The following is an 18,344-nucleotide window of genomic DNA, read 5'->3' as shown; positions in this document are numbered from 1 at the left end:
CCAGGCCTTTGCTAGAAGCTCAGGTTTATACGGTCTGAGGGACATGGACAGTTGGATCCATAAAAGGGGGTTCTAGGAAAAGACTAGGTGAGGAGCACAGGCTTGGTGACAGATGGGAGATGGTTCGTGAGTTGATCATGATGTCAAGGATTCAGACAGGCCAAGACAGGAGAGCGAAAGGCGAGTCTGCTTTGGTGATTGCTTCTTTAGTCGCCTTGGTAGAAAGCACAGGCAGAGTCGGGGGCATCAAGATGACTATCTGGGTCTGTGCAAAGTCCCAGCCAGCAGCAAAGTGGTAAGGTCTCCCATGCCAAGTCATTGGTATGGCTTGTTTTTTCAGGAGCATGACAGGCTGAGGAGTGGGGGACCCCATCTGAAGATGGGGGGAGACAAACAATGGATCATGCATATGGCAGAGCAGAGAGCCCTGATGGCAAGTTGGTCATTGCATGGATGCCATTGAAGATGGGAGTTAGAGAAGCAGAAAGCTAAAGGGACAGGATGGAAGCCAGGTAGGAAGCTGAGGTTCTGAAGTGGTACCCAGGGTTCAGGGCCCTGCCCACCTTTGTCTGGCTATGCTTGCAAGCCCACACTTACTCCCCATTCTTACCCTACCCTCCTAAGCCCTACTTCCTTGGTCTTCAATAACCATTTTCAAAAGCAAGGCCTTGCACTCAAAGTTTTAAAAGCAAAACCTCAGCAAGTATCATGTGGGATATCAGGGGTTCCTCAACTTTTGACTGCACTGTGTTCCTGTAGACATTTCGCATCCCGCATCTTTCTCTTCCTCTCTTGCTGTTGGTCCTAGGCTCATCTTTCCTGTCTCTCCCTCTCTTGCCGCTGGTCCTAGGCGCTTCTCATGTCCTAGGAGACCCTGATTAGCATCTCATCCCAGATCCTACTTCTAGTCCTTACTCAAAGAATCCTTCCAGACGCCCAGACAGCCATGCCCATACCCTGCTCCATTCAGTCTTGCTGCTTTGTCAGCTGAGGCAAGACAGGGTCATTCTGTGGGGGTCACAGATGGCATTAGGCACGGGGGCAGGGCTCTGCACAAGGCCCTTGGGTCAGTCAGCTTGGTTTGATTTGTGGAGGTCTCTTGTATTTCATTCACTCACTGGAAAAATGTAGCAAGTACCCATAAATCTGCCATCTCACCCAAGAATTATATCTCCCAAGATGTAATTCTCGTGAAGAGCTCTTCTTTTTGCCCACTGCCCCCACCCACCCCAAGCAAACACAATCTGGATTTTTGTATTTGACATTTTCTTGGGGTTTTTTTGTTGTTGTTGTTGTTGTTTGTTTGTTAAGATAGTTTCATCCTAGAGTGGATAATATTGATTGTCAATTTGACAGTATTTAGAGTCATGTAGAAGACACACCTATGAGCATTGGGTGGTTCACATGAGAAAGACTCCCCTTATTTGAACATTTGGTCCCAAGTTTGGTGACCCTGTTTGGGGAGGTCTAGGTGGTACAGCCTTGCTGGAGGAAGTATGTCACCAGAGATGAGCTTTGAAATGAAAAGCCTAGCACCACCTCTGGTTTGTTCCCTGTGCTTCATGCTTGTGATTGAGATGTCTCCCTGCTCTGGCCACCATACCTACTGCTTGTTCTGTGTTTGCTCACCATGATATATTGTTACATTCTGGAACCACAAGCCAAGATAAACTTTCTCCCATAAGTTGTTTTTTTGGTCAAGCTGTTTTATCGTAGCATCAGAAAAGGAGCTGATACTTTGACATGTCAGAGAGGGAGTTTCTCAAGGAGTCACAGAGGTGGGAAGACCATTGTCCTACCCATCTTTTCCCTGTACAAACCTGATCTTGGAACACCTGTGTCCCTTAAACATAGGTTCCTGTGGGACCCCTTTTCCTCTGACATCGCCATGCACAGCTTCCCATCAAAGTGTCATGTAATCCCTGGCCCCTAGGCACATGCCTAGTCACGTCGCTCTGCATCTGAGCCCGTCTGTCTCGGACTTGTTTTGCCTAGCTCTGTGTCGAGGTAGAACTGTCCCTAAGGGTCTGGCTGCTGCTGTCTGGACCTTGGGAGAAGGTCCAGGACCGAGGCTCTACCTTGATGGGCTTTGGGAGCTGGTGAAAGGAGCATGGTGGATACAGGACTGCAAATGCTGGAGCGAGGGCCAGGGAGCCATCCTCAGTGAAGTGCATTTTGAAGATTAGTGGGCACCCGCCAGGGTTCCTCATGGCTCCAGAATGGGGGCAACTGCTTCTGGAATCTCCCCCCCAACCCCCAGAGGTCTAGGACCCTGATAGTATCTCACACAAAGCAAGGGTGTGGACACAGCCATGTGAAAGTGACTCTGATAAGAGTTGGGGATATTGTTCTAGCTAGGCCAAGGCCTGGAATTTAACCGAAAAAATTCCTTTCAGGGCCAAGGTAGGGCCTGCCACAGCTCTACTCAGGAAAAGGGACCCGGGTCTTACCAACAGAGTATAAGCCTCTGGAGGAAGTGGGGAGCTGCTGACTCAGAATAGCCATGTGCACTTCTGTAGGATGGTCTGAGCCTGTGGCCCTGCTATGAAGTCAAGTGCTGAGCCAGCCTAGGCTCTATGTTCCTCAGGGTGCCTTTGTGAGGTGCAATGAAGATCCAGGCAAGCTGTGTAGGCCCATCCTTCATCCCTTGTGTACAGAGAGGGGAAGGCACTAGTGTACGAGGAGGTGGGGTTGATGTAGGCTGAGTCTGGGGATGGACACAGAGGTCAGCCTTCCAGGATGGCTTCTGACTTCTGGCCTCAGATGGGACCCTGAGAAAGGCCAGTGCTGAAGGAATGGAGACTGAGCCTGCCTTGGGGTGTGCCTGCCAGAACCATTCTGAGTGAATGACTGTCCCAAGAGACAAAGAAGCTGATCCCAGACTCCCACTCAGGTATGTTGGAGTCCATGGTCATCTTTCTCTATGTCCTGTCATGTTAGACAGGTCCAGACATTGACCATACCCATCAGTTACAGGATACAGCCCAGGGTCTTTGAACTCGACCCAAGCAGTGTGGCCTCTCTGATCAGTGCTGATCAGGAGCAGGGCTCCAGAGTGGGCCGAGACAGAACTAGAGCACACCAGTGGAAGGGATGCGAATCCTTTATTGGGGTGAGGCCAAGTACTCCCAGACTGGATGTTGGGTGCTCCCCCAATGCTGGGGTGGGACTGGGGAGGTGGGCAGTTAGGACTCAGACTCGAACATTTTCTTCCGGCCCTCCATGCCAGACTTCTCCTCAATATTCTTCCTCCAGTCACCCACGTCACGCAGGTCTCGCTCCTGAGGGTAGGACCAGAGAGGTCTCAGATCCACCCCAGTCTTCTCCAGACTACCCTGGGCCTTGCTTCACTATCTATGAAAGGGACTGTGAGTGGACTCTCCCTCTTGGCTCTTCCCCTGGGCCCTGACCTACCTTCTCAGTGTCTTCCTTCTTGACCTGCTTCAGGTTGGCCCTCAGGTCCATGCACACCTTGTGCTTTGAGCCCAGCAGCGCCTTCAGCATGGCGTCGGCGGACATACGCACCCTCCGAAGTGGGGGCCTCTTGAACTTGCCCCTCAGGTCAAATAGCTTCTGGTTCATGTCTTCCAGCTGGGAGGAAGGAGCAGGAGGTTTAGGGGCCTGACAGCCTCCATGTCCCTGATCTTGCCCTGTATCTTTGGCCTTACTTTCTTATCACCTGGCTTCATCCTATAGCAGTTGGCCTCACCCCCATATCACTTGGCTTCACCCCATGTCGTCTGGTTCCACCTTCATATCGCCTGCGCTACCCTGCAAGCCACTGGCTCAACCCCATGCCATATGTCCCACCCTCTCACCATTGGCTCCTCCCCAAGCCATATGTCCCACCCCCTCACCATTGGCTCCACCCCATGCCATATGCCCCACCCCCTCACCACTGGCTCCTCCCTCTCACCTCCTTGCTGCTCTTCTGCACCTTCACCTCCATGTCATATTTCTCCTCTTCAGCCACATCGACCTTTGCATGCAGTTGTTTGCAGAGTTCCTGGGTGGGCAAGCAGTGGGTGGGTGGCCACCCTGATACTTGAGGACCATTGTCCCCTCCCACTCCTGATCAGTAGGGTTGACCTGCTGAGGAGTGGGGATAGTAGGGTCTTGGGTGGTATGGGACAGGAAGGAACTACCTGCACTTCTGACATGGAGCCTGGGATGTGCAGTGGCGGGCAGTGTTCTGACAGGTAGTTCTCCTTCTCAGATTCACGGCGGCTTTCCTCTTTCTCCAGCTCTGTGGCCGCTATCTGGAGCATCACACTCTGAGAAACAGATCGGCGGGAGTGAGGGTCTGCAGTCAACTCCCACCCCTATCTCTAGATCCGCAGGCCTTTGCAGCAGCCCGCCCTTACCTTCAGGTGCTGTCTCCGGGCCGTGATGGCCCTGTTGCGCTTCTGCAGGACAGGACAGAGGGGTCAGAGTCAGGCCTTAGCTGGAGCTCTGACCTGCTTAGAGCCATCTGACTTGGGGTTCATAACAAAGCCACTGCCCAGGACCCTGGTTTTTTTCCCCTAGTCCTGGGACACATGCCTGTGGTCCTGACTCTGCTTAGGTGGTACATAGGGCTGAAGCAGGTAATGGGGATAAGGAGGCAGTATATAGCCAGGCCTCAGGGGCTGTGGGCAAGAGGAGGCCCGGAAGGTGAGTGGTGAACAGAAATTAGAAAGGAGAAGTGATTCCCTTGTGACAGGCCCAAGTCTTACTTCCCTTGCCTCATAAAGCACCGGGCAGGCACTTCCTCTCTCTCTGGGGTAGTTAAGGGGGTGGGGCACTTGGGGGCCTTGACAGGGGTATCTTCTGTCCTAGCCTCAGGGGACCATTATAGCCTCTAGTGATACTCACCTCCTCACTGTCCCAGGAGGAAGAGGGAGGTGGGAGTGGAAGAAAAAAAGAGAAGTTAGACTGTGGCTCACAGGAGTAGCCATGAAACCTAGGGTTTGATGGGGTTGAAGGGGTGGGTGACAGCCACAGAGGGCAGGGAGATAGGAAACCCAAGCCCTGGTGCGGGACTGCAGTGCAGGTCACCCTGGGTATCACTTACTCTCCCATCCTGAGATCTCAAGCTCTGATCCTGTGGGGAGAGAGGTGATGGTGTCAGTGTTCGCCTTTCGTGAGGCTAGGCGTGGAGACCTGGCCTCACTAGGTTACTTCTGCTCTACCCGCAACTCAGACCTTCTCAGAGGGCAAGGATTTGGAGGACATCCCCCCCCCACACCCCCACCCTGAGGGTGAGAAGTAAGAGGAGAAAGTGTTCCCAAAATGTCCCAGGCGGGGCCTGAGGAGCTGCAGCTGTCCCCGAGGGAGGGATGGGGTGGGGCTGGCCAGCACAGGTGGCTGCCAGGGTGAGCCTGTTATTTTTAACTCTTGCTCCTTTGGCTTGAGAAGTAAATGCATGGAAGAAAGTGCTCTTCTGTGTGGCCTGGGGGCTCAGGTCTCTACTTGCTTGACCTGAACATTCTCCTGCTTGTGTGTCCGCAGAGTCAGGGCCTGTTATCCGAGGCCCCTTGTAGACCCCTGCCTTATCCCAGCAGCACCTGTTGCTCTCAACCCTAGATCTGTGGGAGACCTCAGAGAGAGCTGTCGGCAGCAGACCCCAAACCCCCAAGCCCCTGCCCCGGGGAAGTCCTCCTATGAGCTAGCCTGAGTAGTGTTCTATTCTCCCACCTCAAGAAGATGGGCCGGGCCTCACCTAGATGCTGTGCAGCAGTGCTGGGAGCGAGGTCAGGCCGGCAGCAGTGAGTTGGGCTGGTGGGCCAGAGGGAGGGGTATAAATTGCTTTCCCTGGGCCGGGCCCCTGCTCAGAAAGGGCATGGAGTCTCCTCAGACCAATGGGGGCCCAGAGAGGAGGAGAGCCTCCCCACCTGCCCAGCCGCCTGGCCAGCCAGCCCAGGCGCTGGCCTGTCCAAGAAGTCTTGGGGTGGGGAGTGGGGGGTGGTTTGCTCTATTTATGTCTCAATGACGAGTTCAAGATGCCACCCTTGTTCCTGCAAGAGCCCTCAGGACAGCAAGGGTAACCTTCCATGTGGGTCTCCAAGGTACCCAGCTGAACCCACTGAAGTCTTCCTCCGAAGGAAACCGGACTTCACCAAAAGTAGGCTGGAGTCATTGTCAAATGATATGTGTGGTCTTGTAGTTTTGCACCCACTTGGCCGCTCATTGCCTGCTGGGTGTTCATCATGCCCCGCTTGGACCCCTGGGCTGACTGTTCACCTCACCAGTCCTCCTGCAAAACTGCAAACACACACACACACACACACACACACACACACACACACACACACACACACACATATACACACGCCCCAAACAAAAACAAAAGCATTCTCTTAGGCCCTGTGTGGAAGGTAGTCAGGGCTCAGGAGAGTGGTGCCCACCTCTTATAGTGAATTTGCCTTTCTGCCCAGGAAGAGAGGGTCCCTGGACCAGCAGCCGGGCCTCTCTCCGCCTGCCACACACCCTGCCCATGGGTGCCTCTGCACAGGCAACTTGGAACTTGTCCTTCAACCCCAGAGAGTGGTGCCACCGCCCTAGGAACCTTTCTCTGACCTGTGGGGGCTCAGGGCCCTTGGTTGCCTAGGCAGGCCCTGCATTGCCCGGCTCACTGGGGCCAGGCCCTCACTCCCTTCCCGCTTCTGAACCCCACCCAGAGACACCAGAGCATGGCTTGGCCTCAACCCATGCTCTGGGGCCCCTGGGGATCAGAGGAGGGTTAGAGCTGCTAAAGCCCGCCAGATGTGCTGGGATTAAGAGGTATATCACAAGCCAGGGCTGTGAGCCCCCAAAGGCCCCAGAGCAGCTTCCAAAGACATCTACTGCCCCCTGCTGATAGTGCATAAGACACTGTATCACTGTCCCTCATGGTGTTGGGGTCTCTTCCACAAGCTGTACCTACCCACAACTCCCCCTCAATTGCCCTCTTTGCCTTCACAGAGCCAGCTCTAGTCTCCTGGTCCTCTACCAGTCCTGGCTGGCAGAGAGGGTGGTGCCCATTTTCCAGGGAAAGAACTAGGAATCAGGCCTTGAGCAGAGGCTCAGAGCTGGCAAATCTGTTCAGAGCACCCTACCCCAACCCTGAGAGGACAGTGGTGCCAAAGTGTAGCCCGCCTTGTATCTCAGATCCTCCTCACGGAGCTCCATCAGGACACTTGAGTGTGAAAGAGGGTGCATTTATTACAGAGATCTGAAAAGCCTGCACAAATATCCACAGCTCTCCATCTGGGAAAACTGAGACCTGTGGTGTTTTCAGGAGCGAGGCCTAAGCAGGGGAAGGCGAGGCTGCAGGGCAAGAGCACGATCCACTTCCCTGGGGGACCGCAGGTGGTGCCACTGGGCGACAGGCCGCCGAGCATGGGCCAGCATGTCTGCCCAGTGCTGTAGGGGTTGGCCTGAAGCCCGGGGACCCAGCAACACTTTGCCCACAGGCTCAGTCCGGAGCTGCAGACCACGGGTCCAGACAGCCAGCACCAGGTCCACACTCTGCAGACATGGAGAGGGAATGGTTGTCAGTTTGGCCTGGCACAACATCTCAGGCCACTCTTCCCTTCCTCCTGGTTCCCTACCTGGAGCTGGCTAATGGGAACCTGGAAGACGAAAGCCTCGTTGAAGTAGGGGGTAGTTGTGCCTTTCTTGGAGGATGTTTTGTTCTTCTTCCATTTTCTCTGGTTTAACATAAGCTGGATCTTCACATAGGCCTCTGCACGAGCGAGAAAGTTCAAGAAGGGAGTCCCAAAACATGCACACGGCAAGGGTCCAGCTCCCTGTCCACACAAGTATAACTCTCACCTGCAAGCCCCGGATTCAGACCCCGAGCCTCCAGTACAACCACAGTCAGACTGCCTGAGCTGGGTACGTAGCGCAATGAGAAGCACAGCTCCCCGATCTGCTCAGGCTATGGGCAACAAGACAAGGCTGCAGCTGGGAGGGTCATCCTTACCCTTGGGAGTTTGGGCTCAGCAGGTACAGCACTCAGCCTTGGCCTCACCCATGTTACAGGTAGAGTCTGGGCCCCTACCAGCCAGGCTCACCTCAGTGGTCCCTGGAGGGCCTAGCTGGTACCAGCTCTCCAGGACATGTTGAAGGTCCACGGTGCCCAGGGGTAGTTGGAGCTCGCCCAGTGGCTCGTGTTCTGAAAACCGCTTGAAGTCCCACAGCTGCACCTTCAGAGTAGCTTTGGGCAGCTCTGCTGGTGGGACCTGAAGACAGGGCTATGAGCTGGGTCCTGCTGCCCTGGCTCCAGTCCACTCTATCTACCCAGACTAGACTTACCAGAAAGCAGCATGTCTCTTCAAACATGGGACAGAGCGTCCCTCGGTGCACCTTTGTCTCGTGTCTTCTCCCAGCCTGGGTGGACACACTGACCCAGGCGTAGGGGTCTGCTGTGCCCTCAGCCTTCAGGTTTCCAGCCTGCCTCAGGCCCACTCTAATCTGAGGGCCAGTGGGTTGGTTCAGCCTGGGGTCGGGAGGTTCTTTTCTCCTGTCCCCCTCTACCTGGCTCTTCATTCATCACATTCTCCATCAACCACAGAGTCTCTGGACCTGCTGAGTGAGCCTTACCTCCTGGCTTCCAAAATCATACTCCAGTGACAGCAGGAGTCGTCCCCACCGTTGGTCACCCCCAGAGCAGGGCTCTAGGCAGTCCACATCTGGCTGAACCTGAGGTGGATGGTGGGGGTTCAGACAAGTATAATTGAGACCAATCTCTAGCCAGAGATCTGGACTATTGTAACACAGATCACACCACCACCTGCATTCCAGCCCACATGTCCCCAGCACAGCTCCCTGAGACCAGCCAATCTCCCTTCAACATGACATATATGCTTCTACTGCTACTACTGTAGCTTCCAGTGGCCCATGGACCAGCATCTGCCTGCTTCTTGAATCACTCCTTCCCCATCACCTCTGCTCATCTCCTTCCGCTGAGAAGAAGGCCTGCCAGGGCCACCTTGAGCTCCCTAGCTTGAACCTTGCATCAGCCTCCCTGGAGTGAGCCAGTACAGTCTTGGAGACAGGTAGATTTGGGTTTCTGCTCCTCACCAGGTGAGTAGTGGTGCTGTTACAGGCACTACCCAGGCCCACAGTTTCTTTATCCTTGGGTTGCTTCCTGTGGCGGTGGCGGTGGCAACAGCAACAGACGACACAGAGCAGACAGGAGACTAAGAGGACTCCAGCAGCAAGGATGGCGATAAAGAGGGTCCAGCGAGGCCCTAGGCCGGGGGCACAGGCTCCTGAAATGTCTCTCTAGAAAATCTGGCTCCCCACTAGGCTGGACCATGCCCACACCGCTTTTGAGGTTCCAACCACTCACAGGGGATCCTGGTAATGAGGTCTGGGATGAGACTGGGCCCAGCTGTGGCATCAAGTGGGGCAGAGGTGCTGAGGGGGTTTGAGGCGTGCCCCATCTTCATGCTCCTATCAGCTTTGAGGAGATAGTTGTGGAATCCAGGTCACTTGAGGCGTGGTCCTTTGTGTACTGACTCTTCACCTGGCCGCAGCCAGTACTGAGTCCAACCTAAGCAAGAAAGTAGCCTAAGGTGACCAAGGGCAAGGACTCTAGCCAGGAAGCCAGGCAGAGAGAGGCTTTGGGCCTTGGCCAAAGCACTGACTTAGCTGCTGCAAGCTTCAACTCTTGCCACTTTTTCCAGTTCCCAACCCCAGCCAAGTAGGACAGGCCTGGCCTAGGGGCAGCCTGGTGCCTGCTTTTGCTGGCCCTTGCTTACTGGGACCCTCCAAACCTACATATCAGGAAGAATTCTGCCCCCTTTTTTTTCTTTCTAGAACTTAGAGGCCTTTTCTCATTTTTGATGATGTCTTATCTTCTGCAGAGGACCCATCATAGCTCTCTACATTCCAAAGACCTACCATCTTCTACAAGGTAGTACAGTTGGTTCACTGTAGCCTCAGGTTCAAGAGTAGCTTGGGCTATGAGGTCATGTAGGAGGGAACTGGGGATGCAGGGCACAGGGCCACCAGCAGGTGGGCATGCGCTCCAGCAAGCCTACGCTAAAGGAGCTTTGCTGGCATGGGCACCAGGCCAGTAGTGCCTAAGGATGAGGGCGAGGTAGGGGCAGGCAGGGGCATGGCATAGCTGGGAGAGCCTGAGCATTCCTCCATGCTGAATCAATGCTCGCCCAGACTTGCCTACCTGCCTGCTTGGCCACCCTTGGCATGGGAGTGTAAAGGAGGAGGCCATGAAGCTGCTTTGGCCTCTGTATCCTACCTGCCTGGGGCCTGAAACACCTGGCAGGCTGGCTTCTTCCCCTCACACCCCCGTAAGCAGAAAGGGTGGGGTTCTCAGCTGGGGACTGGGAGCCACTGTGACTCGCTGAACTCAGGACCTTCCCCCCACCCCCTGCAGCTTCCCTAGATGGCAACAGCTGGCCAGAACTCAGTTTCTAAAAATTGAGCCTAACGCCACTGTGCCGGGAGAGCCTGCCAGCTCTCCTGCACACAAGTTATGAGACCAGCCCACCCCTCCAGGGGTGACTAATAGACCCTTTTGCTCTTGTACCCTCTGCCTGCAGTCCCCAACATGATTCCAAAGGATAGCTCCTCCTGCAACATCAGTGCTTCACTAACTGGCAGGTGGAAGAGAGGCAGCCACAGCTCACAGAGCCCAGAACCCTGCATCCCTCAGTGATTCGGGGCAGCTGCACATCAGGAAGGGACCAGGCTCTACCTTCTCAGTCTCCCTTTAGAGGCCCTCCTGCACACATGCAACCATGATGTTTTCAAGGGTAGCCTGAGGCTGGTGCTCTGAAGTTGGCATGGCCCTGGAGCAGAGGTGCAGAGGGTTTTTAACAAGAAGCCATATGACTATGGAGAGTGGTCTGGTGGGCATCTGGAAGGGCCACAGTGCTAGGCTGAAATTCCTCAGTTTTTAGCACAAGTACCATATTTTAAATCATCCCCAGGCCCTATGAATCATACAGCTAGTCCCTAACTTGGTCTCAGACTCATCTGTAATTTGGTGATGAAGTAGGAGCTTGGTGAGTCCCCTGAGGATGGAGAGAGGTGATCTGCAGGCCTCAACAGCCTTCCTGTCCACGAATATCACTCTCGTCTGGCCTTCTGAAGGACTCTGCTAGGCAGGAGTTCATAAGCAGTGGTCAGAGCACCCCCAGTAGCTCTGAAGTTGGCATGGCCCTGGAGCAGAGGTGCAGAAGGTTTTTATAAGAGGCCACAATGACTATAAAGAATCTGGTAGGAGCCGGAGCTGAGATGTTGTTCCTCAAGGGTCCCTAGCCCAAGAGGGCTAGGGTCAGGCTCAAACAAATCTGGCCTCCATGTAGGGCTCAAAATATTTTACTATTTGGAAATGGTGGAGCTGGTATGAATGTTGGGATTAAAGTAACATTGATCTCTCTCTCTCTCTCTCTCTCTCTCTCTCTCTCTCTCTCTCTCTCTCTCTGTGTGTGTGTGTGTGTGTGTGTATGTGTGTGTGTATGTGTGTGTGTGTGTGTGTTCTTGTTCAAAGTCCTCCCTCCCTTACCCTAAGAACAAGTGGCACGGGGAACAGAGGATCCAGAAGTTGTGACTTCTAACTGTATGTCACTCAGGAGGGCATCCTGGGTACCATGGCAGTGACACATGCCTACAGGGGGCTTCAGGCTGTTTGGAAGCTGTCTCCTGAAAGATTCTGAGGCCTCAGAAACACCAGCTCCTGGTACTAGGGAGAGTTTCAAGGCCCGGAGACATGGAGGCCCCTTAGGACCCCCAGGTTCCAATGGTGGTAAAGGTGCAAGTAGAAAGACAGCCACCAGGTGGAGCCGTTCTTCCCGCTGGTCCCCACCTATCAGTAGCACTCAGTTTGCTACTTTAGGGAAAAGTGTGAGCAGCCTGCACAAGACAGAAAAGAGGTGTCATGGTTCTCTAGTGCCACCCTATCGTCCTGCTCTGGCAGCCTGTCTTCTGTGACTGCTGCAGAAGTCTCTCTCAAAGGACTAGCTGTTTGACCTAGGAAAAGGAGATGGGAGTCCCTGCTCCATCTCCAAGCCCCTTCTGGGCAGGGTGTCTGACTCACACCTGGGTCTGAGGCCTGCACCCATGGCCTCAGCCTCTCTCAATCCACGCATTCTCCAGGGCTTGCTTGAGCCCTTACCTTCTCCAGGTATCCCTTTCGGGTCCCTCACAATGACCCAGTCTTGTACTGGATGTCATCCAGTGATCCCTTTAAGACGGGAGCCACGCAGAACAGTGCTAGGCCTCTCCTCCAAATTCTCTGTCAGCCCAGGGTCAGGTACTCATTTCTGGGTTAGACCTGCTGCCAACCTCACCTACCCTCAGCCTAACCAGGCTTGTGCTGTTTCATAGGTAGCAGGTTTCTGAATTCTTTTCCCCCAGAAAAGCAAGTCACCCGTTCCCAAGCACAGAGGTGACCCCTTCCTCACCTGATACCTACTGCTTCCTGTGACTGGTGGGCTCGGCCTGCTTGCTCAGACCCTAGCCACTGGGAGGCTGATTGTCCACTCTCGGGCAGCGCCTGACGCCCACAGCAGAGCCGGCGGTGCCTGTTGCTAGTGATCAAATGAATCTTGCGGGGAAGAAGGGGTGTGGAGGCAGGGCTTTGGGGAGCCCCACCTAATGACCGGAACTGCTGGCCCTCATAAGCCAGGAAACTCCCTTGAGAGCGAAGGTCTCCCCTCTCTGAGGTCCTGGAGCAGTTATCTCTGCTATCTTGGGGTGTTCCTCAAGGCTGGAGGTTACTCCAAGCCACACCAAACTTTGCAAAAGGGGGTGATAGGCCCGCTGGGCTGACCTCTGTGCAGGCTCACACGCCCAGAAGTCCTGAGTCACAACCTGCTTAGTTGAAGAATGTGCCCCCTGGCAGTGCAGCACAAAGAGGGCGGAACCCTGTAAGGGAGCTGCCTATCGCTGTGGCGGACTATCCTGGGGCCATGGGGGCCTGACTGACTTCCCTGCCACCCTCAGAGAACGTTCTGGAGCCCATCCTGACCGTTCCCTTGAGTTTTTAGCTTCCCAATGAACAAGCCCTCTTCCTGGTGTCCGAGGTTAGATTATTGGCAATAATCTGTTCGGTTAGTTTGGATCCAACCAGGGTTGTAGTCTGAGCTCCTCATTGTGCTCTGACCAGTTGGTCCGGTCTGACCACTCTACAGCCAGACAGTCAGACACTGGAATGTGTAATGGTTAACGTCTCTGTGCTGACGAGACAGGCCTTCTTGAGGAAACTTCTGCTGTAGAATGCTCTGGGACTACCTCGTGTGGGCATGAACATCCATGCTTTTCATAAATGTCTCTGGGCACGTGGGCAGAGACATGAGATGGATCTACCCTCTGGTATGATTCAGGTTCTCTAACAGGGACTTAGAAATAAGATCAGAGGGGCCAGTGGTGTGCCTGTAGAGATACCAAGACTCCCTGGTAGCAAGCACCTGTACTTTGGGACCCAGCAGACCCCTGTGCAGCAGAGCTTCAGGCCCCCCAAGTAGCTCCCACAACCTGGCTGTGTAGGGGCTTTGTGCCTCTCCAGAATGAGGGCGCCTCCGTGGCGAGACGGCGTCTGAGGTTCTGAGGCAGGAAGGGGAAAACCAAACAGAGCTGGCAGCCCACGGCCAGGCCCGCGGCCCCCAGACGGCGGCTTGGCAGCCAGAAGCCCCATGGAGACCCTGGCGGGGCTCCTGGACCCGGATGCTTCCTTTGAGGATGCCTGGGGAATGTTTGAGGTCAGAACACACGGCAGACGCTGGCGAGAGAGCCCGGAGCCTCTGGCAGGGAAGCAAGAGACGTGCTGGGATGGGACACGTGTTCCCTGTCTGTACTGACCCTGCTGTGGGCCCTATCCTCCTAAGCACCCCCTTTTACCTGGTGTCTGGGACAGCAAAAGATGGATGCTCAACTTGTCCCAGACCTCTATATGTAGCTTGTGTGTCCACTCAGGTTATCTATGCCTTTTGCATTGAGAGAGAATGCACCCCCAACATCCAAGCATCGGAACAAACCCGAACCCCATTACCTAGCTACTTTGGGAAGCTGAACCCCAACTTCTAAACATCTGGGGAGCCTGTACTTCATTACTTGAACATCTGGTAAGGCTGCATCCATTCACTCACACACTGGAGAATGCACACTGATCCACCACCTAGTAACCCAAAACACACAATCCCCATCTCTTAACCACCCAGGAAGGCTACACCCCATTGTCCCAGAATCGAGAGAAATGGCACCATTATCTGGGTCTCTAGGGAATGTGCCTCCTGTCTGTGCTTTGACATAGGACTATCACTGCAAAATCAGGCCCATGCACCCTACTTGAACGTGGTGTTACGCTGTGGCTTCCTTGGATAGGACACACTGAATTTTGAGACTCTATATTGGAGACTCCAGGGATGTGAATCCTGATGCTCGCCATGTGTGGATGAGTCTTCCATCTCCTACATGTATGGCAACACACGCCCTATTATGGTGGTACTCACTCACTGGGTAGCTGGATGCATCTCCCAAGGGCTTCAGAGAATTGGAGTCTAGGGCCCCATCTATCATATAGCTTTATGAAGGCCTCATACATCCTGATTTGGGAGGGAGGTCTCTGTTCATCTAGGGAAACTATAGAGTGGTGTCTTTACATTTGTGATTTGTGACATTTGTGAATACCTGGGGTACATGCCTCATGTACCTAAATGTTTCTGCAGCTGAGTGACCTGTTTTCTGTTCATTTGGGAACAAAAGCTTCATTCTGTGATCATCGGGGTCTTGGACAGCCTGTACCCCACTTGTTAGGCCTACTGAATTGCCCATTGACACAAGGTACATAGGCCCGCCTGCCAGGCTGGAGGCCCAGGGCCGGTGCTGCGTTCCTGTGGTTTTGGACACGCCGTTCATGGGCATCACACTGCTGTGTGCGTCCTATTCACCCTTGTCTCAGCTCTCTGTGTGCCATTCATTGAGCTCTGGGCTGCCTGCCCAACCCTAGTCTCCCAGGTGTCTACACTCTGTACCTGTGCCCCATGAACTGAGCCTGCTGAAGAGCTGATTGCTGAATTCTGATCTCTGTACTCCATGGGTCTAAATGTGTGGTACCTATGCCCCATGAGTTCAGCATGGAGTCCTCACAGTCCACCTTATCGTAAGCCCAAGTTTCCCATTCATAATCTCTTTAGCATCTCCATCCTTACCACCCCATGTCCTCGAAGTGGGCTTTTGTGAACAGTTGGGTTTTACAGACTTTATCCAATTTCTCTCCCTGAATGGTATAGCAACAACTTCTTTATGTTTTTGAGACAGGGTCTCATGTAGCCTAGGCTGGTCTGGAACTTACTATGTAGCTGAACATGACCTGTAGGTTCTGATCCTTTTAACTATACTTCCTGAGTGCTGGGATTGCAGGCTACCAAGCACAGTTTATACAGAACTATGGATCAACTCAGGGTCTCATGTATACTAGACAAGCACTCTACATATTGAGTTTCATTTCCAGTCTTCTCTGCTAGATTCTGTGTCACCCTTTGTTGGATTTCTGACATTGGTACTCTGCTCACTTGAGTACTAGGGTGACCAGACTATGGAGAGCTGGTACCTCATTTGTCTGAGTATCTAGGTGCCTTTTACTCTCAACATCACAATAGCTAGGTTCCAAGAGCCCCACTTTATGAAGCTCACTGTCCTGTGTCCTTCTATCTGAGGGTCATCATGCTCCACCCCAGTCCTCTCTGCACAGGAACAGCTGGCATCCACCTCCAGATGTCTGTGTGCTGCATATGGATTCTCAGAGATGGGAGCACCTTTCATACATCTCCACAAGTATACTTGGTCCATCGAAGGCTGGGTTCAGCCCCATTCTCTTTGCCTACAGAGCTGGAGATATGGTGACTGTGTCTTCCTTTGAGCTAAACAGAGTTCATGCTCATGTTCCCGGTTATCTGGGCCCTGCAACTTCTTCCTGGGAACCCTGGCTTTTCTGGGTGTCTGGCAGCCTGCCCCTCATTCCTCTAAACTGCTAGGTAGAAAAGACTTCAAGAATCACCCCACAACTCCCCCGCCCATTTTCCAGGGGCTCAGCCAACCCTCCCCTTCACCCTGGAGCTGTGCGCCAACCCAAGAGTGCTGGCTGACGCTGACATGCGCCCCCACTCCAAGGCTCCAGTCTTCCTCTTCATCATCGCCTGAGGTTTGGACAGCTTGTCCTCCTTCACCAGGGTCTTTGGCAGCCTAACACCCCACTGCCTGTCTCTCACGTAGGCCCACATCCCAAGGCGAGGGCCCCCAGCAGCCGTTCCAAGATCCACTGCGTCTTTGGATGTACACTACCCATTCATCACTAGCGGGCGTCACGGCCCATGTGAAGCCATATCCCTTCTGGTCCCAGTCTCTATTCATGCATGGCGCCAGGCTGGCTGCTTCACCTTCTGAGCACCAGAGTTCCTGCTGTGGATCTGAGGACCCCTACAATCTAGCAGCATGTGGAAGATATGAACCACACTGATGCAAGAACCTGAATATCTTGCACCCCCATAATTGAATCCCACAGTGTGGTGTCAGACACAAATAGGTGACGTGACCTTTTGACTGTGTCCAGAATTGGGATACTATCCCTTGTAGCCCCTATCTTACTGCCTGAGTTTAGTATAACTGTGGACCTTAGTACTGGGGTACACTCTCCCCTATCCCACCAGGGCTTTAGGGTGACATGTGTTTACCATTACCTCTTCCTAGACCTCACATAGGCCCACATTCCAGGTCGGGGCTCCAGGGTGGCCAGTTCTAAGCTCCAGTGCATCTTTGGATGTCCCGACCCATTCAGGAGTGTCTGGGCCCAGTGAACCCATTCATCCCTGTCTCAGGGCCTCTGTGCTCTATTCATGCACAGCCCTGGGCGGCCTGCACCCTGTCCACCCCCATCTCACAGACAGTCCGTGCATTGTCGCCCCTCTTCCAGGAACAGCTGCCGGGCAGCCAGCAGGCACATTCCGGGGTTTGGCCTGAAGCCAATGCAAACCCTAGCTTTGCTGGCGCTAGCAGCAAGTGGGGCGCAGACTAACAAAGGGGAGGAGGGCAGGCATGGAGGGAGGGAGAGTGGAGACCCTCAGTTTGGGAGCATGTGATCAAAGGCTTCCCTAGACACACACTGTCCTCCACCCAAGGGAACATTGGGAAGCCAAAGCCAGCCCGGGACAGAGACCTGTCCTGAACTGGTTGCCAGCAGGAGCAGCTGTATGCACAGGGTGGGAGGAAGAACCCTCCACCACAGCCGCTATTTCCTGACCAGGCTCCCTCAGCTGCCCACCCACAGACATCCCACTGGCAGACTCATCAGCGTCAATCTGGGCAAGGTCCCAGGCTCAGGGGGTGGGGAGGTGGGCAAAGGTGAGCATGGGGTCTCATCTCTGTTGCTGTAGAACCTAGCCCCTCACCAACCCTAATGGGGACTCTTAGTAAATGGGAGAACCTCTGGAAAGTGGATATCTGGCTTCTGGGCCCTCTCAGGCTGTTTACAAGATAGCCACAGGCTCATCTTGTTTCCAGGCCGGTGAAGGCCAGAGAAGGAAAGCTGATTTCTTGGGGTCCTATGGATGTTGCCTGGCAGTCCAGAAGCCCCTGTGCATGAAGACCTGGCCTACTTTCCAGGGTCCTTGGTAGACAAACTGGTCACAGCTCTCCAAGTCTGTGTGAGCCACCCATGTTCTCTGGGTGTTGTGGGCCATCCGTGCTCTCTGAGAGTGAGAAAACCTGGGCTTGCTGTGTGTACATGGCTATCCATGCTCTCCAAATGTGAGAGCACATGTCTGGCTATCTGGATCGCTATTTGGTTAGTGTGTCTGGGTCAGGGAGACTACAAGGGCCAGACCTTTGGGTCCCTTCTTACGTGCTGGAGTGTCTTGCCTTCCAGCTCTGCCAGGCTGGCCTGACTTGCTCTCTGTAGCTCTGACAGCCTGTATTCTGGTCCTGGTGTAGGATACCCTCTTTCCCATCCTGCTGGTCATTCAGGATCTTAGCTCCCTAATGTCCCCTGCTGTCCCCCTGTCCCAAGGTGCCCCTTAGTCCCAGAGATCTGGCTCCTGAGACTACCTGGATTTTGGTCAGGATAGACAAGAAGCACCATCAAACAAGTCAGGTACTTTTGATGGTGGCTAAGGTTTTCCTAAACTTGTATCACCGGTGGGATTTTTATAGACAAGGTATTGTGAGGACCACTTCAGCTATGTGGTGCTGAGCAGAACCGTCTTCTGGGGGACCCTGCCATGAGGGGACCCTGCTGTACAGAGACTCTTCTATGTGGGCACTCTGCTCTTCAGGGACTCTGTTGGGGGAGAGGAGGGTGCTGTACAGAGACCCTGCTCTAGGAGGACCCTGCTGTGTAGGGGAACCCTGTCTCCCAG

General features: G+C 54.0%; 2 protein-coding genes across 5 annotated transcripts; both read right to left on the bottom strand.

Moving 5' to 3' along the window:
- Positions 1 to 3,092: 3,092 nt before the first annotated feature.
- Tnni2 (troponin I2, fast skeletal type) lies at positions 3,093 to 5,754 on the bottom strand. The gene is made up of 8 exons (XM_021209069.2): positions 5,702 to 5,754; positions 5,054 to 5,083; positions 4,855 to 4,861; positions 4,365 to 4,406; positions 4,146 to 4,274; positions 3,917 to 4,006; positions 3,415 to 3,591; positions 3,093 to 3,281 (listed from the first exon to the last, which is right to left on the bottom strand). The coding sequence occupies exons 2-8, from the start codon at positions 5,059 to 5,061 to the stop codon at positions 3,186 to 3,188; spliced, it is 549 nt and encodes a 182-aa protein (XP_021064728.1). The 5' UTR covers positions 5,062 to 5,083; positions 5,702 to 5,754; the 3' UTR covers positions 3,093 to 3,185.
- Positions 5,755 to 7,161: 1,407 nt separating this feature from the next.
- On the bottom strand, positions 7,162 to 12,510 carry Syt8 (synaptotagmin 8). Of its 4 annotated transcripts, none has more exons than XM_021208705.1 (9): positions 12,399 to 12,510; positions 9,317 to 9,520; positions 9,046 to 9,233; positions 8,566 to 8,664; positions 8,278 to 8,436; positions 8,037 to 8,204; positions 7,795 to 7,900; positions 7,572 to 7,705; positions 7,162 to 7,488 (listed from the first exon to the last, which is right to left on the bottom strand). In XM_021208705.1, the coding sequence occupies exons 2-9, from the start codon at positions 9,414 to 9,416 to the stop codon at positions 7,255 to 7,257; spliced, it is 1,188 nt and encodes a 395-aa protein (XP_021064364.1). In that variant the 5' UTR covers positions 9,417 to 9,520; positions 12,399 to 12,510; the 3' UTR covers positions 7,162 to 7,254. The 4 variants fall into 4 exon arrangements, with proteins under 4 accessions (XP_021064364.1, XP_021064381.1, XP_021064374.1 ...); XM_021208722.1 differs by having other exon boundaries at positions 9,046 to 9,215; positions 9,317 to 9,427; XM_021208715.1 differs by having other exon boundaries at positions 9,046 to 9,215; positions 9,317 to 9,427; positions 12,410 to 12,510.
- Positions 12,511 to 18,344: the final 5,834 nt, after the last annotated feature.

Source organism: Mus pahari, chromosome 1 (genome assembly GCF_900095145.1).
Source record: "Mus pahari chromosome 1, PAHARI_EIJ_v1.1, whole genome shotgun sequence".
Lineage (NCBI taxonomy): Eukaryota > Metazoa > Chordata > Mammalia > Rodentia > Muridae > Mus > Mus pahari.
Note: the sequence above shows the minus strand (reverse complement) of the source record. Positions and strands in the feature narration are given on the sequence as shown.